At 34.8% G+C, this 22,670-nt stretch overlaps 4 protein-coding genes across 7 annotated transcripts; 3 read left to right on the plus strand and 1 right to left on the minus strand.

The window, feature by feature from the left end:
* Positions 1-2,435: 2,435 nt before the first annotated feature.
* Positions 2,436-3,963, plus strand: LOC121131959 (uncharacterized). The gene is made up of 2 exons (XM_040727373.2): positions 2,436-2,898; positions 2,974-3,963. Exons 1-2 carry the CDS (start codon positions 2,581-2,583, stop codon positions 3,961-3,963), a joined length of 1,308 nt encoding a protein of 435 aa, XP_040583307.1. The 5' UTR covers positions 2,436-2,580.
* Positions 3,964-6,708: 2,745 nt separating this feature from the next.
* On the plus strand, positions 6,709-9,075 carry AspRS-m (aspartyl-tRNA synthetase, mitochondrial). The gene is given in 6 exon segments (XM_071894085.1): positions 6,709-6,988; positions 7,119-7,376; positions 7,449-7,979; positions 8,032-8,195; positions 8,197-8,460; positions 8,511-9,075. Coding segments are annotated over 6 exon segments (1,836 nt in total). The 5' UTR covers positions 6,709-6,815; the 3' UTR covers positions 8,957-9,075.
* A 1,163-nt stretch (positions 9,076-10,238) lies between these two features.
* LOC121131960 (uncharacterized) lies at positions 10,239-13,166 on the minus strand. Its single transcript, XM_040727374.2, has 2 exons — positions 12,677-13,166; positions 10,239-12,601 (listed from the first exon to the last, which is right to left on the minus strand). Exons 1-2 carry the CDS (start codon positions 12,992-12,994, stop codon positions 10,412-10,414), a joined length of 2,508 nt encoding a protein of 835 aa, XP_040583308.1. The 5' UTR covers positions 12,995-13,166; the 3' UTR covers positions 10,239-10,411.
* Positions 13,167-13,535: 369 nt separating this feature from the next.
* Positions 13,536-16,306, plus strand: bur (GMP synthase burgundy). 4 transcript variants are annotated; one of them, XM_040727378.2, is made up of 2 exons: positions 13,536-13,639; positions 13,937-16,306. In XM_040727378.2, the coding sequence occupies exon 2, from the start codon at positions 14,246-14,248 to the stop codon at positions 16,229-16,231; it is 1,986 nt and encodes a 661-aa protein (XP_040583312.1). In that variant the 5' UTR covers positions 13,536-13,639; positions 13,937-14,245; the 3' UTR covers positions 16,232-16,306. The 4 variants fall into 4 exon arrangements, with proteins under 4 accessions (XP_040583312.1, XP_040583309.1, XP_040583310.1 ...); XM_040727375.2 differs by having other exon boundaries at positions 13,621-13,798; XM_040727376.2 differs by having other exon boundaries at positions 13,624-13,720.
* The last annotated feature ends 6,364 nt before the right edge of the window (positions 16,307-22,670 follow it).

Below are 22,670 nucleotides of genomic sequence, written 5' to 3' on the forward strand. Positions count from 1 at the left end.
CTCTTCTCCCTTGATACTCTTCGTAGTATGAATTGCTTAAAAGGTTTACCAGACCCACATGAAATAATACACAATAATTATTATTTATTAAGTTTAATTAAATAAATTGCGATCACAAGTGATGACTTCAAGATAAGCTCGATACATCACTAACACCTACGTCACTAACTTAAATTAATAATTACGTTTGTATGGTTGTTAAACAATTTTATATTTGGTGTATTGGTGGTTACTTATTGTGATAGCGGGTAAAATGCTGGGGATATATTGCTCAGGCTAAAAGACGGGGGCTTTGGGGCTGTAGCCTCCCTTCAAAATGAAATCATTTTTGAAAAATTACCGTTTTGAAATAAAATTTTTAATGAATAAGTAAATTGGGTAATGGAGGAAAAATACATTTTTTAATTATGAACAAAAAAACCAAGCGCACCCTCTATTCCTGCGGACGCCCCAGGGAAGCGGGTAGTCCTCCAAAGGATAGGAGCCCTAGATCCAGTGTGGATATTCTCTGTTTCTTGTTTGCTGTAAGCTAATTGTGAAATTAGCTATTTATTTCTCACTTTTCTTACACTCGCAGAGAATTGCATGTACTTGCTTACAGCCTTAATAAAATATAATTTTAAAATCAACATTACGTGTTTGATTAAAATTCTTATTTTGAAGAGCCCAGATTTAAGGGTAAGGTTGTTCAACACTTTATCTGCTACCAATATTTTTTATTGTGCGGCATTTCAAAAAATTAATGGCGATGAAAATGCATTCCCGCTTCAGAAGAAAAGTGAATCTGGTAACAACTCACTAATAGTGGTGTGTCAGTCCATATTTATTAGGTCTTGCCCAAGGTTAACAGAAATACAAGGTTAGACCATCATGTAATCGGGCTTGCTAGAATTTTCAACCTGAAGTATTGTACCGATTGCTGAGCAAGAGAGGCAGATTTTGACAAAATACGCAACCACTCATAGTCTATGACGTCACTATTGCTAGAACTTACAATTTAATGTATCGTACCTACTGCTGGGCAAGAAAAACAGATTTTGACAAAACACGCAACCACTCATTTACTATGACGTCAATATTAAAAGCATTTATCCAACAGATTCTTCTTTAAAGTCCTTATTCAAAAATGTAATGAGACAACACTTGAATTCTAGTTGGTGTCTAATCATTTCTTCATATATCTTTAACCCATAGCTTTCAAAGATTCTGGAATGTCGTTTCCACTTCTGCAGCTTACGCCACAGTATTAATTAGAGTAGGGACAAAATCCTTATACTGCAAGTCCACGTAAAATAACAAGTAATATCCAAGTTTCCACCTCTGGCAATAATTAAGTATAATATATATTGAATTATACATTTGTTATTATATTATTAACTATTATAATAACAATTAATAAATTATATATAAATATGTAGTTAATTTGAACTCCTCTTTATCTTTAAAGCGGTGACAAGTGATCTGGTCAAGAGAAGTCCAATACATCAGTACTAATACCTAAGTAATCAAGTTAAATTAATAATTAGGTTTGTATGGTTGTTAAAACATTGAATGTTTGGTCGTATGGTTGCTATTTGTTGTACAAGGAGGTAAAATACTGGGAGGTGGTAGATGGTTCTGGGGGTAGATGGCCTGGGGGGATGAAAGCCGTGGGGATAATGGGAGTTAATTTGATCGAGGAGGGGGGGGGTAGTTGGTTGGGAGGTAAGAACCCTACAATCCTTTTATATAGTCACCTTGGATGTGGAGGACTGAACTGGACCGAACTGCAGTATTAAGGACTGACACAACACCAGTAATAAATATTAGGAGTTATTGATGAAGATTTCATTCAAAGTGTTCAATATCAACATGAGAAACTTTATTAAGTAAAAAAAAAAGGATGGAATATGTTTAAGTCTGAAACAGAAATAAGATTCATAATCTAACTGTCAAAGAAAAGCTGCAAAATTATCCTACGAGTCTTCCAAAAGAAAAAATAATATTAATATTTCTGATAACCCCTTTTTTCTTCTAAAAATAACATTATATATTTTGATTAAGATTATTAGGTATTTGTTAGTCATTTTTTGTCATTAATATATGCATCTTCTGTTGTAATCAAAAGTCTACATTTAAAGGAATATATAAAAATACAGCTCAAATATCTGTCTTTTCATATTGTAATGGAACATATTTTTGATGCTATTCCAGTACTATTTAATTTATTAGTCTGTTTGCCTTTAGGTACTACAATTGTACAGACAAATGTATAGCTACACTTTAAATAAAAATTGACATTAATTCAGTAGACTTAGTATGGGACATATCCCAGACTCAGTTAATGCATGAATTACTGTAATTCATGGCTAATGTCTACAGTATTTGTAATCCCAAATAGCTACTCTTTTGCTTATCACCATAAATAGCAGAGACTAGGTTGTGGCCTAGGTGATGAGCATATGCGTTTGACTCACGCAACCTGAAGCCCGCGAGATATTTGAAGCCAAATCAAATGAATGAATAAAAAGTCAAAACATGGAAAAAACTCTTAAGAGCATAGGACTGTGATTATTAATCGTGACTTGTCAAGTATTGGACATGGTTCTCGGATCCACCGTGCTCAACAATCTCTTTTCGAAGAAGGACTACGCAGAGATTGTGGATTTGTTTAGCTCTGAGTGTTCTGGAGAGAAATGTTCATTGGATGCGATCTCGGCGGGAAAGTTCATTTCCGCGGCTGCTTTTCATTTCTTCAAGAATCCAATTGGAGGCTCCTCCTGCCCATCATTGGATGCAATCCCCGATTGCATAGTCAAGGCCTTCACTGACTTGACCGCGGATGGAACCCTCGGAGAAGCGGACATTTCCAAGCATTTAAAGTCCTTTTATTTCCTCGTTCAGGAGCGATATTTGAAGGTGAATTCCAAAGGGAGGAAATCCGCGTCCATGAAATGGATTTATTCTTCTTTTTCTGTATTTCCTTTTTTATAGGAAAAGCGACTGGATTTAATCGAAAAGATCCTCCCGGTTCTGGAGTCCTTTTTGGAGAAATACAAAGACAAGTCGCAGGCCGTGCAAATCCCTAGTCATTCGTCCTTTGCTCTAAGCCTCGTGGATGAAGCGGAGGCTTCGGAAGAGCTCAAGGAAAGGATCATTCGAATTTCAGATACATATGGCTCTACCCGCGAATCCTCCTCACAACTTATATTTCAGGGATGGACTCATTTTTGGAAGTTTTATCAAGAACATGAACGATTCAGAACTTTGTTTCGTAAAGAAAACGATGCTAATAACAACAATCCCAACTCGGAAAACGACGAGATGCAAGACATTAACCCATATATCACATGCAATTTGAAAATAAAGGACGAAGAGCTGCTCTTGACCCATTTGCAACAAAGTTTAAATTCCTTCAAACAAGGCTTCTCGACCCTAAAGTCACTATCCAGTTTAAACACATGGTTTCCAATGAAAAAGTTACTTCGAATCCTTCACGTCATTTCCGAATATTTCCGTCTCTTTTTAGATCATAAAAGATCCTATTCGGCTCTCATTCTAGTTCTTAAATTCTCCAAGGATCCTCAATTCCTGGAAATTGAGTCTTGTGCTCTTTTGGACTGGTCCAAAAAGTTAGTTTTGGGTAAATTTGATGAAAGGCTCAAACATCTCTGTTCTGAGCTACAAAAAAGTGGTCCTCCAAAAAAGACTTATCAGTTTAATTTGATACTTGCGGTGGCTTGGAGTTTTCATCGTAAGGGACAGCATTTGAGGGCCCTAGAAATTTTAGGAAATCTTCTCTCTACTCCCAATATAAATACATCCTCCTCTAATTACTTTCCTCTCGCTGAAGCTAATTACCTGGTATGTCGCATTCAAAATGTTATTGGGAGCACAAAAGTGATGGCCCAATATGATGGGAATTATGAAGGTATTGCCAAGAAGAATCCCATGTCTTTTTGTCAGAATCATCGCATTATTTAGCTTATATTTCGAATCAATTATCAAATGTAGCCTCCATGAAGGATAATCTAAACGCTCTTGTCATATTTGCTCGATTCGCCAATACAAGTTTGGAAATACTCCATGCGCGATACAGTCTCTATAGGAAGTTTTTTGCGGGACTACAGTCTCGTCTTTATATCAAATTAAGCTTTCAACAAGCCCAAGAACTCGGTGCTCCCATCAGAATTGTTGAGTCTTTACTCCATTATGCGGATATGGAGCTCTCATTTGATGATGAAACGTCCGCATCAATCAAACTCAGAGCTGTTGAATATATTATGTCTTCTGAGGAGGCGCAAAAGTCTGAGAAAGTTTCCGCTCGTCGAGAATTAATGCCCAAGTCTCTAGAAGTTAAGCATCACGAAATAAACCAAGATACTGGAGCATCTCCTCTTTTAGTTGCAAAGGCTTTTCTAATCCCTGCATGGGGAAACACCTCGGATCAGCGTACCATAATGATAAGATCACTCTCCGTTCTTTATATTTCCCTTCAGGCCTGGGCCTATCACCTCGCAGGTGAAATTGAAATGTTTAAACAGTTCCATCAGGGACTCTACTCCATGGAGCGATTGTTTTTTTCCGAAGCTAAAAATGATGAAACTCGTGTCTTAGAGTCCACTCAAGCCCTTAGCTATGAATTCTTCATGGCTAATGAGCGATGTTTTGAGTGCTTTGCTCAGAATCGACAATGGGTCACAGCCAACAGATTACTTGAGGCACAAAAAAAGCGTCTTCCCAATATCAATAAAATTGAGCATCCAACCCTGCGTTTTGAGTTGGAAGAGAGATTCCTTCTCGTGAATCATGAAGATACCCCCTGTGAAATATCACCAGACTTATTAGGAGCAAGTTTTGATGCACTTAGCCTCGAATATTCAAATATTAACGGGCAAGAAGAAAAAAGTAACACTCCTCCAAAGGAGAAGAAAAAGAAGTCGTCGTCTTCTCTTGTCAACGCACCCATTAAAAAATCTGTTCCCGTTCCAATTGGATTGGACCCAAGCAAAGAGATAAATAAGGAACTGAAAACAAAATTAAAATTTGAGGATGAGAAGCCGATTTCCACTCGAACTCGTATTGCTAAGAAAAAATCACCTGACACAACTCAACAAGCAAAGACAAAGTTCGTTTCATCTGCAAAAAAACCCTCCAGGATGTAGTTGTTCTAAGAGTCCACAGTAAAATATTTTTCCTCACCAAAACGGAATTCCATACTTAAAATAGACTAATCTAATTTATTCAATTCACTATATTGTGCTGTTGATTTTATCATTTTTGAGCCACTATGAAATGTAAGAAATACAAAATATGTAACGTACGTGGTTTAATTTTTTTTACAAAACTTTGACTATTTTAACGAATGCATTTTTTAAATTGTATTATTAAAATAATCCATTCAATTTTTTTTTTTTTTTTTTTTTTTGGGGGGGATCAACAAAAACCTTTCATTTTTGTTAAAGATTTGACAAAAATCCCTCTCTCTGTAGGGGAGGTGCTGTGTTTCGACGACAGATTTTTTTCTGGAGGTGTGTTGCATCACTTGTTCCTTTGTTACGGAACTGTGTCTAATTCAGACCCATTCTGAACAATTTAGCCCTGGAAGCAAGAAGTGTTGCAACTCTACTCAATCTCTTTACTTTAAAATATGCATGTTTCTAAAATAGATTCGACATACATGCAATTAGTTATGTTATAATTAAGTTACGAACTTTATGGGTTAGAATTAATATTATATATTATGCTTGTCTGTTTTTTAAAGGACCTTGTGTATTTAACTTCATGGATTAAGTAAAATAATACGTCTAGTCTGTGGATACAATTTATACTTGAGACTTAAATCCACCTTGTTACTCAATTATAATATTAATACTGCATGAAAATAAGATATTTTTCTCGAATGATCTACTTTGCTCTTCCTTGATGCTTCAAAAGAGAAATTCATATTACAGGTTTAGACATTTCATGGAAATTTTTACTTTTAATTTTTTATCATTGGCATCAAGTAGAATTTCAATGAAGTTGTTAATTCTTTTATATTTTTGTTTAAGTCATTTGACAAAGTTTCATAAAAATTTATTGGAAATGTAGTAAAAATATCAATTGGATCCCCCAATATGGGGTTTTAGTCAATTATGATGGAATTTTATGACTTAATTGAAAACGCTCTCAGTGATTGCGCTAACTGCTTGTAAGTAGTTTGGTACATTGTGTCCTCCATTTTGGGAGCTAAACAACCAAGTTGTTTTTTTGTATTTTTCATTAATATTATTAAGGAAACTAGTTAACTATTGGATGTCAAAGTGGAACCAACAAATAGAAAAACTTAAACCTTAGTATAATTACGTCGTGTTACAATTCTATTTACCTTTTTAGCTAAAAATGGACTATTAAAATGGAAAGAATAAGATATTTTTTTTCAAATATCTTTTTTCTCTTGTCGCCATTCGATAAAATATAATTGTACAAATCTTACCATTTATAGGGATTTTCAGTACATATTACTTTGATTTAATTCAAATATCAGTTCATTTATTGGCATTAAGTAGTATTCAATGAAAGTGTTAAGTCTTTTTTTATTCATAAAACCATTTGATGGAGTTTTTATCAAGCCTATTGGAAATGTATTCGTTTTACGCAGTAAAAATATCAACTTTGAGACCCCAAAATGGCGTCTCCTTCAACTATGATGCAATTTATGACGTCAGTGAAAACGCTTCATAAATTTCATAACGATGTCATCATAATATATTCCGAGTAATATCACTCAACCTATTTTGTTGATAATAAATAAAAAACACGCAGTCGGAATATTTCGCAAATGTACGTGAGAAATGGCCTGTTCTCGCTCCGGAATTATTCTACGAAAGTGTTCCAGCTATGCTACCCGAACCCATTCATGTGGAGGACTATCTGTTTCCGATTTGGGGAAAAGAGTGAGGCTGAGCGGATGGATACGGAACTCTCGACTTGGGAATAGATTTATTGTTTTGAGAGACTCTTACGGGTTTTTATATTAAGAGAAAGAGAATTGAGATGTATTTAATTCTTTATTTTTTTTGTAGTTGAAATAATTATTAATTTCCCTTGTTATCATTTCAATTCTCTTCTCTAATTCGTTATAAATTATATTTAAGATCAATTCAATTGCGTATTGATAACGGTGATAAAGTAAATGTACCAGTAGAGTCCGTTATTGATGTTACCGGCACTGTTGAAGCACGTCCAGATGATGCAATCAATCCCAAAATGACCTCTGGTGAAATTGAAATTAATGTCGAATCCATAAATGGGATTTATCCCCTTAAAAAGCCCCTACCTTTTTCACTTCCATATCTTAGTGAGTCTAGAGAAGATGATACTCTTGCTTCCGAGACCCTTAGATTGAAATACAGGTGTGAAGATATTATATTTATACGCAAATTTGCAAAGTCTCGAACGAATTTTTATTTTTCTCTTTGTTACAGACACTTGGATATTAGAACAAATATAATCAATTCCCTCAAATTACGCTCCAAGTTGGTTCAAGATATGCGCTTATTTTTCTCAAAACATGGGTTCATAGATGTTGAGACCCCCACATTATTTCGAAGGACTCCAGGAGGTGCTCAAGAGTTTGTAGTACCCTCTTCAGCCCATCCTGGGAAATTTTACTCTCTCATACAAAGTCCTCAACAATTTAAACAGCTTTTGATGGTTGGTGGGATTGATCGGTATTATCAAGTAGCTCGATGCTATAGGGACGAGGGAGGAAGATCGGATCGTCAACCTGAGTTCACGCAAATAGATATTGAAATGTCTTTTGTTGATAGAGAGGGTATCAAGTCCATGATTGAGGATCTCTTGATAGAAACCTGGCCTTTCCACGAAACTCGGCCTCTCTCACACAACGACTTCCCTACTATGACATATGAGGATGCAATGAGAAACTATGGCTCTGATAAACCAGATATTCGTTTTAAAAATAAAATCCAAAATGTTTCATTGGCTTTAGAAACGTAAGACATGGTTTCTATGAGGAATCATTTTGAGTAATTTTTATTCTTTCAGTACCGGCTTTGAGCATTTAGATGTGATTCGATCATTGGAACATTCTGATATTCAGGCAATTACATTTGGAGATGGCTCAAAGAAAAGTATGCTTCCTACTAAGGTCATGAAGAAATTAGCGGAAGAAGCAGTCCTTAGATTTTCCCCTCATAAAAAGTATTTTATCCGCGTTTAGTTCCGATGAAGAGGGAATCCCTTGGGGTTCCATGTTGAATAAGTGTACAAAAGAAGTTAGGTACGCTTTCAAGGATTCTCTATCGATCAAACCATGGCATTTTGGATTTATATTTGTGGGCAATATAGAAGAAGGAAGAAATATTTTGGGGCATTTACGATTAGAACTTGGAAAAAAAGTTTATAATTTTGAAAAGAATGACTTCAAGTTTCTCTGGGTTGAAGACTTTCCTTTGCTCTTAAACTCTGATACAGGTGGGAATCTTTATTTTTCTAATTGAACCATTAACTCTTCTCTTATTTAGAAGGTACATTTGAGCCAGTGCATCATCCGTTCACTCAGCCCCATCCCGAAGACACTGATTTACTTCACTCTGAAACTCTAAAAGTACGGAGCCTACATTATGATTTAGTTCTCAATGGATCTGAAATCGGTGGTGGATCTATTAGAATCCATGATTCAGATCTTCAACGCTCAATACTGGTTGATTTTCTGAAAGAAAACGCAGTGGAGCAATTGTCTCATTTATTAGAGGCGCTTGATCACGGATGCCCTCCTCATGGAGGAATTGCTCTTGGCCTTGATCGCTATTTATCTATTTTAATAGGTACGAAAAGCATTCGAGATGTGATTGCTTTTCCAAAGGCCACTAATGGTAAGGACTTGATGTGCGATTCACCTACGTATCTGAATAAAAAAGAGAAAGAACTCTATAGGATTAATGTCAATGAAGTGAATGGGAAAAAATAAGCGAGCAATCATTAGAGGAGTAGTTTTTTTTTGTAACTCGGAAGTGCTTTACATTTATTTATTTATTAATAATCTAAGCATATAAAAATTAATTATATACCTGAATGAATGAAGTTTAAGTTCCAGTCCATGAAATTGATGATGATTTTGTATAGTGTAAAATGTATTGTTGGGTTCGAGTAATTGAATATGGAGTCGATTCGAGTTTGGGTAAAGGCATCAGGCAATGAAAATATTTTTTCATTTAATTGATAAAGTCGAAGTTGTTCAACAACTTACGTCAGTTTGACTACCTCAATAAGCCAAACAGTCAAATTTTAATCAGATAATGTGGGGTTAATTTTTAGAGAATATACATTTTTATCCTATATTGGAACTTAATTTAACGAATTGATAATAAATGCTTGGGCAGTATTTTAAAGTTCCGTAGCAACGTCAATGCTTGTAATTAACGAGGTCGAGAATTACACTTTCTTCTCCAAAATTAATATACGATTCTCATCGAATAGAAGGAAGTTCTCTTAGAAAATATTTATTATCGTAATATGATATTAATTCCAGAAATGGTTTCTATATCATCACAACAAAGCATAAATTAATTTAGGTTGTCATTTTGGATGATGATTAACATATCAACTCCGTTACTGCCACTCAAATTTCTTCAACAGTAGAAAAGAAGGTCGAGAAACCCACACTCTTTAATTATTTTCCATTTTTTGATCAACTATGGGATATTTAAAAAAAAAAAAAAAAGAGTAGAATAGTTATTAAATGAAGGGAGGAAATGAATTATATGTTTATAACAATCGTGTAATGATTGTCATAAAGAATTATTTGTTGTTGATCTATTTATTTATGATATCAGCATGGTAATTAATAAAGCAGTTCTTTTAATTTCTAAGGACGTTCAATACACGATAGTTTAATTCAATGATATCTTCCATTTTATAGTTTTATTCTTCTAATATAAAAGCGGAATAAAAGAGAAAGTGTATGGAGTATTTCTTAATTAGAGTACGTAAATTGGATCAGGAGATGAAATTGATTAAAATAATGTATCATGTATTGTAACGATATATACCGGTCTAGATTATAAAAGTATAATCTTGGATGCGGAGGAGGGAAGAAGAGAATAATATTTGACTGTGGTGGCCAAATATATGTTAAGACAAGGACTACTAGAGAGTATATTTTCCTCTCTACTAGTACTTGGTTAAGATGTTTAATAAATAATACTAGATGGATATCAAAGTAAACTAATAAGTGAAATTATTAATGGACATAGGAGTGTAAGGTATGATTGAATAATTAATTAAAATCATGCCATAAATATATTTCTTACATTTCATAGTGGCTCAAAAATGATAAAATCAACAGCACAATATAGTGAATTGAATAAATTAGATTAGTCTATTTTAAGTATGGAATTCCGTTTTGGTGAGGAAAAATATTTTACTATGGACTCTTAAAACAACTACATCCTGGAGGGTTTTTTGCAGATGAAACGAACTTTGTCTTTGCTTGTTGAGTTGTGTCAGGTGATTTTTTCTTAGCAATACGAGTTCGAGTGGAAATCGGCTTCTCATCCTCAAATTTTAATTTTGTTTTCAGTTCCTTATTTATCTCTTTGCTTGGGTCCAATCCAATTGGAACGGGAACAGATTTTTTAATGGGTGCGTTGACAAGAGAAGACGACGACTTCTTTTTCTTCTCCTTTGGAGGAGTGTTACTTTTTTCTTCTTGCCCGTTAATATTTGAATATTCGAGGCTAAGTGCATCAAAACTTGCTCCTAATAAGTCTGGTGATATTTCACAGGGGGTATCTTCATGATTCACGAGAAGGAATCTCTCTTCCAACTCAAAACGCAGGGTTGGATGATCAATTTTATTGATATTGGGAAGACGCTTTTTTTGTGCCTCAAGTAATCTGTTGGCTGTGACCCATTGTCGATTCTGAGCAAAGCACTCAAAACATCGCTCATTAGCCATGAAGAATTCATAACTAAGGGCTTGAGTGGACTCTAAGACACGAGTTTCATCATTTTTAGCTTCGGAAAAAAACAATCGCTCCATGGAGTAGAGTCCCTGATGGAACTGTTTAAACATTTCAATTTCACCTGCGAGGTGATAGGCCCAGGCCTGAAGGGAAATATAAAGAACGGAGAGTGATCTTATCATTATGGTACGTTGGTCCGAGGTGTTTCCCCATGCAGGGATTTGAAAAGCCTTTGCAACTAAAAGAGGAGATGCTCCAGTATCTTGGTTTATTTCGTGATGCTTAACTTCTAGAGACTTGGGCATTAATTCTCGACGAGCGGAAACTTTCTCAGACTTTTGCGCCTCCTCAGAAGACATAATATATTCAACAGCTCTGAGTTTGATTGATGCGGACGTTTCATCATCAAATGAGAGCTCCATATCCGCATAATGGAGTAAAGACTCAACAATTCTGATGGGAGCACCGAGTTCTTGGGCTTGTTGAAAACTTAATTTGATATAAAGACGAGACTGTAGTCCCGCAAAAAACTTCCTATAGAGACTGTATCGCGCATGGAGTATTTCCAAACTTGTATTGGCGAATCGAGCAAATATGACAAGAGCGTTTAGATTATCCTTCATGGAGGCTACATTTGATAATTGATTCGAAATATAAGCTAAATAATGCGATGATTCTGACAAAAAAGACATGGGATTCTTCTTGGCAATACCTTCATAATTCCCATCATATTGGGCCATCACTTTTGTGCTCCCAATAACATTTTGAATGCGACATACCAGGTAATTAGCTTCAGCGAGAGGAAAGTAATTAGAGGAGGATGTATTTATATTGGGAGTAGAGAGAAGATTTCCTAAAATTTCTAGGGCCCTCAAATGCTGTCCCTTACGATGAAAACTCCAAGCCACCGCAAGTATCAAATTAAACTGATAAGTCTTTTTTGGAGGACCACTTTTTTGTAGCTCAGAACAGAGATGTTTGAGCCTTTCATCAAATTTACCCAAAACTAACTTTTTGGACCAGTCCAAAAGAGCACAAGACTCAATTTCTAGGAATTGAGGATCCTTGGAGAATTTAAGAACTAGAATGAGAGCCGAATAGGATCTTTTATGATCTAAAAAGAGACGGAAATATTCGGAAATGACGTGAAGGATTCGAAGTAACTTTTTCATTGGAAACCATGTGTTTAAACTGGATAGTGACTTTAGGGTCGAGAAGCCTTGTTTGAAGGAATTTAAACTTTGTTGCAAATGGGTCAAGAGCAGCTCTTCGTCCTTTATTTTCAAATTGCATGTGATATATGGGTTAATGTCTTGCATCTCGTCGTTTTCCGAGTTGGGATTGTTGTTATTAGCATCGTTTTCTTTACGAAACAAAGTTCTGAATCGTTCATGTTCTTGATAAAACTTCCAAAAATGAGTCCATCCCTGAAATATAAGTTGTGAGGAGGATTCGCGGGTAGAGCCATATGTATCTGAAATTCGAATGATCCTTTCCTTGAGCTCTTCCGAAGCCTCCGCTTCATCCACGAGGCTTAGAGCAAAGGACGAATGACTAGGGATTTGCACGGCCTGCGACTTGTCTTTGTATTTCTCCAAAAAGGACTCCAGAACCGGGAGGATCTTTTCGATTAAATCCAGTCGCTTTTCCTATAAAAAAGGAAATACAGAAAAAGAAGAATAAATCCATTTCATGGACGCGGATTTCCTCCCTTTGGAATTCACCTTCAAATATCGCTCCTGAACGAGGAAATAAAAGGACTTTAAATGCTTGGAAATGTCCGCTTCTCCGAGGGTTCCATCCGCGGTCAAGTCAGTGAAGGCCTTGACTATGCAATCGGGGATTGCATCCAATGATGGGCAGGAGGAGCCTCCAATTGGATTCTTGAAGAAATGAAAAGCAGCCGCGGAAATGAACTTTCCCGCCGAGATCGCATCCAATGAACATTTCTCTCCAGAACACTCAGAGCTAAACAAATCCACAATCTCTGCGTAGTCCTTCTTCGAAAAGAGATTGTTGAGCACGGTGGATCCGAGAACCATGTCCAATACTTGACAAGTCACGATTAATAATCACAGTCCTATGCTCTTAAGAGTTTTTTCCATGTTTTGACTTTTTATTCATTCATTTGATTTGGCTTCAAATATCTCGCGGGCTTCAGGTTGCGTGAGTCAAACGCATATGCTCATCACCTAGGCCACAACCTAGTCTCTGCTATTTATGGTTGTAGATGATTAGCAAGTAATTTTATAAGAGTACATTGAGGCATTTTTTTATTTGGAGAAGCACACAAATGAATTCACGCAACCTATTGTATCCTATTTAATTTGAAATTCTTCTTGGTAATAAACTAATATTATGAACTTTGTGAATAGTATTATTTAGTAAAAAAGGATGGTCTCAAAGCTCAAATCTATGTAGTAGATATTTGTCAAAGAGTTTTCTAAAAAAAATACATCAAATTTCGTAGACTTTATACTATATTAGCAAAACAAATGGAAGGGTTGATTTATGAACCACGTGGTTGTCTTATCACATGACAACTACGATGAAATATTATACTTCTATGATTGTACAAAATACATACTAATTTCCCAACAGACGACATACGAATATCTACAGGAGGTTGCGTTATTTACTAAATGCTCTTCCTGATACAAAAGTCATTGATATTTTTCTTGTAAACGGTGTGTACGTTAAGTATTAATTATTATATACACGATCCAATTACGAAAACGGTCTTGAGAAGCCGCTCTCAAAAATTATTTGTAATTCATACAGTCATTATATTCAAATACATCCATTTTATTCATCTAAATCACTAATTAGGGAAAAAAGTGTTATTGGTTAGTGATCTTGAAGGGACCGAATAATTATTCGGATAACAAAAGGATACATTTGTTGTTATATCATTGAATAGATTAAAATGTATTATTTATTTATTTAGCTAAAAAAACTTGACAGTTTTTATTTATAATTTCTAGATCTAATAAATTGGAAATACTTCTATTAAAAGGAGAGTTCAATTTTCTACTCCCATTGACCATTGGATACACGTTACAACTTTAATTTACATCACACACCTCAAGTCTGTCCAAGAATCTTCCCTGCTTATGCATCACTCCATTCCTTCTGGATCAAAAGCGAAGAATTCAAATATTTAATATAGCTTTTCCCATTTGGAATTCAAATCAAGGGATTTGTGCTCTTGGAGTTGGTAAAATAAGTCATAACTCATAAGCCTGTTATTGAATCAATAATCGCCCATTGGATCGAATAAATAAGTCTTAAGAATGGATAGGATTGCAATTTTGGATGCAGGAGCCCAATACGGCAAAGTCATCGATCGAAGAGTGCGAGATGCAGGCGTGGAATCCATTTTTCTACCCTTGGAGACATCCGCCCAAACCATCAAAGAAGGTGCCTTTAAAGGCCTGATCCTCTCTGGAGGCCCCTCCTCTGTGTACGCTTCCGATGCCCCCAAATATGATGCAGGGATATTTCAGATTCCGGAAGTACCCGTACTTGGGATTTGCTATGGAATGCAAATCATCAATAAAGAATTTGGTGGAACTGTTACTAAAAAACTGGTGAGGGAAGATGGAGTCGAGACGGTGAGAGTGGATAACACGTGTCCCCTTTTCAAGGGTCTTACTGAAGATCAAGATGTTCTACTTACTCATGGTGATAGTGTTGACAAAATTGCTGAGGGCTTCTGTGCAATTGCTCATTCTGGTTCATTAGTTGCGGGTATTGCTAGTAATAAATCTAATATTTATGGCGTACAATTTCATCCTGAAGTATCTCTGAGTGTAAATGGTAGCGCCATGATTGAAAATTTCTTATTTGGCATTTGTGGGCTATCAAAAAACTACACTCTTGAAAATCGAAAAGTTCAATGTGTCAAGTCCATTCGTGAAAAGATCACACATTGTAAAGTTCTAATGCTATTATCTGGAGGCGTGGACTCTTCAGTTTGTGCAGCCCTTATGAATTATTCCCTTCAACCTAATCAAATCATTGCAGTTCATATTGACAATGGATTTATGAGAAAAAATGAATCGGAGCTGGTGGACAGTTCTCTCAAAGATATCGGTGTTAACGTTATTATTGTCCGGGCTGCAGATGAATTTCTGAATGGAGATACGGTGATCAATGGTACTAAAACGGATTTTCTATGTCAAGTGACGGATCCAGAAATAAAGCGTAAAATCATTGGAGACACTTTTATTAAGATTGCAAATAAGATTATTACGGATATGAATTTAGATTCCGAGGAAGTATTTATTGGACAAGGAACGCTTCGGCCGGATTTAATTGAATCTGCATCTTCTATAGCTTCAAAAAAAGCGGATGTCATTAAAACTCATCATAATGATACGGAGCTTGTTCGAAAGCTACGCATACAGGGACGTGTCATTGAACCGCTTACGGATTTTCATAAGGATGAAGTGCGAAAGCTTGGAAAGGAGTTGGGCCTACCAGAATCATTAATCCAGCGTCATCCTTTCCCTGGGCCTGGTCTGGCGATTCGTATTATTTGCCAAGTGGAGCCCTATATGGAGAGAGATTTTTCTGAAACTCAGGTGTTGTGCCGCCTTGTTCTCAATTTCCACGACATGTTGGCAAAGGAACATGCTCTATTAAATCGGCTAGAAAATGCTACTACTCCTGATGAAAGAAACAAATTGAGTGAAATAACAAGTCGTCAGAAATTTAATGCCACTTTGTTGCCTATACGGACAGTTGGAATACAAGGGGATTGTCGTACGTATAGTTATGCTGTTGGAATATCATCTGAAAAATCACCGGATTGGCACGATTTAATGTATTTTGCACGAATCATTCCACGTGTTTGTCATAACATAAATAGAGTGGTATATATTTTTGGATCCATTGTTGAAAATCCTGTCATTGATATCACGCCTACTCTCTTGGCACCATTGGTCATTTCTACACTGAGACAAGCTGACTTTGTTGCTAATCAATGTCTTATTTCGTTTAATTGTAATAACAAAATAAGTCAAATGCCCTTAGTTCTCATTCCAATTCACTTCGATCGAAGTGTAATAGAACGAACAAACTCTTTTCAAAGATCTGTTGTCATTCGTACATTTAAAACCGATGATTTTATGACGGGAGTTCCTGCTATTCCTGGAAAAGACATTCCTTTGGAAGTAATTAACCGTATGGTAAGCGATTTATCTCAACTTTCGGGTATTTCGAGAGTTTTATATGATCTTACTTCGAAGCCTCCTGGAACTACGGAATGGGAGTAGTGATAATTTAATGTATGCATATATTGTAATAATATTCATTACCAAAAATAATAATATTTTGTTTCCCTCACTAAATGTTTCTAATTTTTTATATTAAACCTTTTGCATTAGAGAGATTTGATTGTCAACTTTTTTCGAATTTACTTTACGGCGAGTATGGAAAAGTTTTCATCTGGTACGATATCATCTTTAGCTCTATCGAAGTTTGGAAAAAGGGAAAAAATATTTATTCAGTCAGTAATTATCAAAGTGTTGCATTTCTTTTTTTTTTTTTTTTTACATAAAATCATTTCGATAGACATTATTCTAAATTATATAAACTATTGATAATTTTTTTTCTCTCGAGTCATACATTCGAGAAGAAAAGCGAATAACATAATACAATTTTGAAACATTCTGATTTCAATTCAATTTCTCCGTCTTAAAATGAATTTTAATTATCAACTATTAATTGATACTATAATTCCACTTTGGTCTATTAAAATTACATAGCTATTATGTATTTATGAGTAATATAATTTTTTACAAATGAAAAAATAATGCTTTATTTGAATCTGATGGACCAAATAAAGAATGTTTGCCCTTGATGTAGGACTTTAAGATGACATTGTAGGTCAATATAATTGTGCATAGGTTATTTTCTTATCACATGAGAACCTTTCCACACTCGCCGTCAACGAAATTCGAAAACATACCCCCTTAATTGACATATTTTATCAATATTACTGTCTAAAAGAAATGTCTCATAACGGAGGTAAATTTTCCGTTTTTAATTGATGTTTTATTTGATTATTTTGTAGGAATAAATTAAAATATATTTCAGTGTATATTTAAATATACATATATATCGTGTACAAGTTGCGATGTTGCACAAGTTGCAATTAATAAAATAAATAATTTAAACTACCCTATTTGTGATGAAGATCGTTTTATGACTGAAAATTCATCAGATATTTTGAATACGAGTCCCATTTGTAAGGTAATTCATTTTTAAGTATGACTAAAGTTCAAATACCCTCACAGTCATAAATATCCGAAATTCATCAGTAATTTCAGAGGCGTCCGCAGGGGTGGGAAGTGCTGGAGGGGCTGTAGCCCCTCCCAAATTAAGGAATTTTTTCCTGCTTACTATAAAATTTAATATTGAATATTTGAAATTTAATTTAATTTTTGAAATTTTTTTCCTAAGTATTTAATTTTCTGTGAATATCTATAGATTTTTTAAATTTTTCGGAAAAATCTGTTATCTGAAATTTTTTTCCAGAAAATTAATTTTTCCAATTTTTTTTCTTAAAAATTCCAAAAACCAAGCCCTCCCCATAATATAATTCCACGTACACCCCTGAATTTTAATAGATCAACATTAAATGATATCTTCCATCTATAGAGTTGTTAATTAAAAAGATTGGTGTTGTGTGTAATTAAAGCATTATAAAAGGAAGAAATCGTACCCAATATATACGAGGTCTGATAAACAGGACACTGTTATTTTGTAATTCCGAATTCAATTTTCATTTGATGATCAAATTGATTTTCTTATTATTCCGGTAGTCATGTCCACAACGTTTGCATTGCTAGTTTGTTTATGGCAGATAAAAAGATTAGACGTGTGCTCTGCGATTTTCTATTATTTAAAAAAATGAAAATAAAAAATCAATTTTGCAGAAAAGTCTTTAGAAATCTTTGAGAAGAGAAACACACGCGACAACCATTTTTCCTTTTTAGATCCCTCATTTACTTATAATGAATGAGGGTAACGGTAATATGTTACAAGTGTAAATCCTTGTTGGACTCGGAGTAGATTTAAGGATCGACGTTGCAGTAATTCCTCCTTGTATCAGATACGGAGTGGGTTTCGTGTTTATTTGTTTCAACTCATAGCTGATTGACGCTTATTTACGGAAACGTCATCACGGCTAAGCAGCTCTTCTCCAATATGTTTTTCAAATTGTCAGGATGACCACGTTAATTTTCGGTTTGTTTTAACATATCGGCGGATAGTATTATTTTCATCTATGGTATACTTGACGCCTCTAGAAGACACAAAAATAGTAGATGTTTGGACATATTATATTGATTATAAGCTCTTTGTTTCCTCACTGGGATTATAGCTTGGTATGCATCCTAAACTCCTTGTATTATGTCCTACGTATTGAATAAATATATATATTATTTTCATTTAACATCAAGTAGGATAGTTTAATTTTCATGAATCCATAAAGAACTTTTTTTATTCAACATAATTAATCATATTATATATTATTTTAGGCAGTGGTATAAATTGTACCGTACAACGGCAACTAGTGGACATTGCCAAATTTATATTTAATACTATATACATTGTGCACAAGGAAAAATGTATCATGCATTAAAACTTAAATAGATTCCAAACAAATTAACGTTGGGCAATGAAACATATATTGTTTGAAAGAGTAGTCTTATTCCTTCTTTTTACCCTATACAATTTTTTGTTAAAAAATTCAGTTTCGTGATGTCATCGAAGAAATGTGGAGTGCTTGATTTGCTCTACGCAGGAGTACCTGTCTGTGAGGTGGTCAAGATTGTGGAAGTGCACAGGTTCACTGTTTTCAGAATCAAGAAGGCGTTTGAAGCTGATGGCAGATATGAACGGAAGCCTAGAAGTGGGGATCACTACATACCTAAAGTGATCGGAGGAGTTCATGAGTGCCTGCCTTGGGAGACAGTATTGAGGCAAATCCTCAAACCTGGATGCACAAGCCCACAAAAATGCAAAAAGTTAATGAAGGGACGATCAGAAATGCCGTGAAAGATATGGGCCTCAAGAGCTATGTCCCCCGAAAACGCCAGTTCATAACTGCAACGCTAAAGATCACCAGATTGACATAGACAAAAAACTCATAAATTGCATGAATTCTTCCCTCAGAGATCATGGCCTCCTTTCTCACCAGATCTGAGCCCTTTTTGACTATGGGATTTAGGACACCATTGAGGATAAGACCTATGCCGTCCCCCGCGTAAATTCTGTTGAGTTAAAGACCTCTATTGAGCAGGTATTGATGCCCATGTCTGATGAGTATTTCATAGGAGTATGCAAGCCCTTCCTACCTCGTATAGAGACTGCAATTGAGGCAGAAGATGGACATTCTGAATTTTTTCACTATTTAATCAATTTCAAAGTGCTAACCGTAACCACGTTGGAGCTCTTGATGATTTTGTTCATATTGTCGCTATGATGCTTTTTTGCTTATGATGCATACTTTACAATGTTAATTTCAAAATTGAAACATAATTTATTGACCACAATTTAATCTGGACCAGTTTTTATGAAAAAAATAGTAGATAGTCAAACTAAAATATTAAAAAGAATAATCGACTGAAATACCGATTGAAGAACAGAAAGAATTACCATCCTCAATCCACAGTTCCTTCATTGAAATGATTGAGTTTCTTTTCTCATTAAGTCAATTCTGCCTTGTTTCCTACTTTTACAAAACTAATTCATTAATCAAAGAAATTCAGTTTGTTAACACCCCCCCCTCCCACGGCTTATTGAATAATCGATATGCTTAGTTTTTTCTTTACACGGATCCCTTCTTTAGTTATAACTAAATTCAGATCCTTGTTTACAACAACTGCCTGTTATATGATTTTATATTTAAACAACGCTGTAGTACCGACCAACTGTGCTATACTAATATAGTTATAGATATTTTTGATGTTATGACAGATGAGCTAGGAAGTACTTAAGTACCTAGAGCGCTACTTAGCTACAGACGCTGGACACTACATGACGCCTATGAGATATCATTGTTATGACTACATCGTAATTCCTTAGATCAAAAAAATTATATGATAATTCATCAGGGAGCACTCACTATACATACACACATCAAAAATACAATTTTTTCATTCAAACGTACGTTCATTCCTACATACAGGAAACCTTACTTTACTAACTTAGATGCTTGTTTTTTTTAAATACAATCGTAAGAGATAGTTCTTTCTACATGAAGAGATATGAACACCTCTAGAATTTATTAAAGAATAAAGATAGAAAACGATAGCACAAACCGTTTTTCCTTTTCTAATCTTAAAACTGCTATTTTTCAATACGTCCTGCTCAACCCAATATGTATTAAATATATTTTACTACTAATACCATATATTTAATACATATTAGGCCCTGTTATATAAATAATACAGCTAGGCATTAGAGGGATAGATTATTGATAGACAGTAAGATTTAAATCATTTCATTTGTTGGTCCCATTTTGACATCCAATAGTTCACTATTTTATTAATATTAATGAAAAAAGGGGTTTTCATTTTTATAAAACTTGGTTGTTTATACTTCCTTAAAAATACACCATGCTGACGTCACATAAAAGTGCTCTATAGAGAGAAAAAGTGATCCCTTCTAAAAGTATATTGTTTAATACATTGAAATTGGATATAAGTATTTAATATATTAAATGATAAATCATTTAATCAAGTCAACTAGCAGTTTTTTAAGTAACTAAATCTTTAGTAGAAAATAATTCTACATAGTTCTTGAAAGTGTATTATTATACATAACTCAAATTATTTTGGATAGTTTGTGACTCCATGATTTAAATAAGAGAAAATATTCAAAGAATTTTCAAATTTTCTTCAAAAAATCATAAAACCTTTCAATGATTTCAAACTTGCAACTCCACCCCTTACTCTCAATTTTAAAGGCTCTATGCTTGTTCAGATTTGGGTTACGCATACTGTATATAAAGTACAATTTGGCACAGTGCAAGAGGCCTAATAATGAACAATTTTGGCCCAGAATCCCATTTAAAAAAATGAAATGGACTTTACAACGCCAAAAATTGCCTGAGAGACCTTAAACTTTTCCGAAGTCATTTTATGGACTGTACTCAACAGAAAATGCCTTTTTGCAGGAAGAGCCAAATAATCACCCAAAAACAGGGCGATCTAAAACACATACCCACATCAAAAAGCAAAGCTTTTTTAACCTTTTAAACTATATGAAGTCATTATGACAAAAACTATCTTTTAAAAATACCCCAATATAAAATCATGTAGATTCAATTTTATTACAAACTATTGGATGCCTAAATATCTCACATTAAGTGTGTACATATTATTAAGAGGTTACTAAGGTTGTAAGAGTTCAATTGTTGGTGAGAGTGGAGTCACGCATAATCCCATCCTAAGCTTTTTAGAGAGGGGCTTTAATACCACATACAACCTGGATGATTAGAAATGAATCCATTTTTTATCCGATTTATAGAACATTTAATGCCATTACCAATATAATTATTATAAGCTCATTATTTGTTATCGTTAAATGACTTCTATAATTACTTTATAAAGAGCGTAAAAGGAGTTTTAATCTCTTAGTATCTTCGTTATTCTACAGTTAAATCCGAATAAGAGCATTAGTGTGGTTTCATTTGACGTCATAAATTCTATCATAAGTAAAGAGATGATGTACGAAGCTATAAATATAGTTTTCTTCCAGCGATGACGTCTTTATCTCCTCAATCGTTAGAAATCTCCGTCCTTCAAAGGTCTATTCAGTTTTGCGAATAAGAAAGAGTTAAATAAGGGCAAATCAGGTGAATATGGTGGCTGAGGCATGATTGCGGTGTTGTTTTTGGCCAAAAAATGCAACTATTCTTCTGGTCAAAATAAAACAGTTTTGGAACAAACTACGCTGACTCTCGTCTCGTGCCCTAAAAGTTCGAAAAAAATTTATGACACGAGCCAAACGATATGTCAATATCCTCAGCCACTTCTCTGATAGTGATTCGACATTTGTCAAAAACAATTTTCTGCATAGCTTCAACGTGTTTATCTGTTGTTAAAGTGCATGGGTGTCCAGAGCGAGGCTCGTCATTGGCATCTTCCCGGCCATCTTGGAAGAGTTAATACCAATATTTCTTATATCAAAAATATTTATATGATTTACATCAGGAAGTACTACATACAGTGCACCCTGTATACACGTAGGCTGCTATATGCACACGCAGGCAATGTTTCATTAATGCCAAGATTACTAGAAATACAAGGTTAGACCATTATGTAATCGGGCTTTCTAGAATTTTCAATTAAATGTATTGTACCGACTGCTAGGCAAGACATATAGGTTTTGACGTCATAGAAAATAACAACGGTACTCTAACAGTAATAGTCAAGGAGGGTGATATATAGTAAGGTTAATAGAAATACAAAGTTATAACATAACGCGTGTACGACTGATGTTTGACTTCCACCACGCTTTTAATATTGACTTCATATTAGATGAGTGGTTGCGTGTTTTTTCAAAGTCTGTTTTTCTTGCCCAGCATTCGGTACGATATATTAAATTGAAAATTCTAGCAATAGTGACGTCATAGACTATGAGTGGTTGCGTATTTTGTCAAAATCTGACTGTCTTGCCCAGCAGTCGGTACAATACATCAGA

The sequence above is a fragment of the Lepeophtheirus salmonis genome, chromosome 1 (assembly GCF_016086655.4).
Source record: "Lepeophtheirus salmonis chromosome 1, UVic_Lsal_1.4, whole genome shotgun sequence".
Classification (NCBI taxonomy): Eukaryota; Metazoa; Arthropoda; class Copepoda; order Siphonostomatoida; family Caligidae; genus Lepeophtheirus; species Lepeophtheirus salmonis.

Excerpts from the sequence above, each read along its gene's own strand:
- LOC121131960 (XM_040727374.2), bottom strand. The coding sequence starts at position 12,994 with ATGGTTCTCGGATCCACCGTGCTCAACAATCTCTTTTCGAAGAAGGAC. Across the intron at positions 12,602-12,676 it reads TTCAGGAGCGATATTTGAAG|GAAAAGCGACTGGATTTAAT; the intron begins GTGAATTCCAAA and ends CCTTTTTTATAG.
- LOC121131959 (XM_040727373.2), top strand. The coding sequence starts at position 2,581 with ATGGTTCTCGGATCCACCGTGCTCAACAATCTCTTTTCGAAGAAGGAC. Across the intron at positions 2,899-2,973 it reads TTCAGGAGCGATATTTGAAG|GAAAAGCGACTGGATTTAAT; the intron begins GTGAATTCCAAA and ends CCTTTTTTATAG.
- bur (XM_040727378.2), top strand. The coding sequence starts at position 14,246 with ATGGATAGGATTGCAATTTTGGATGCAGGAGCCCAATACGGCAAAGTC.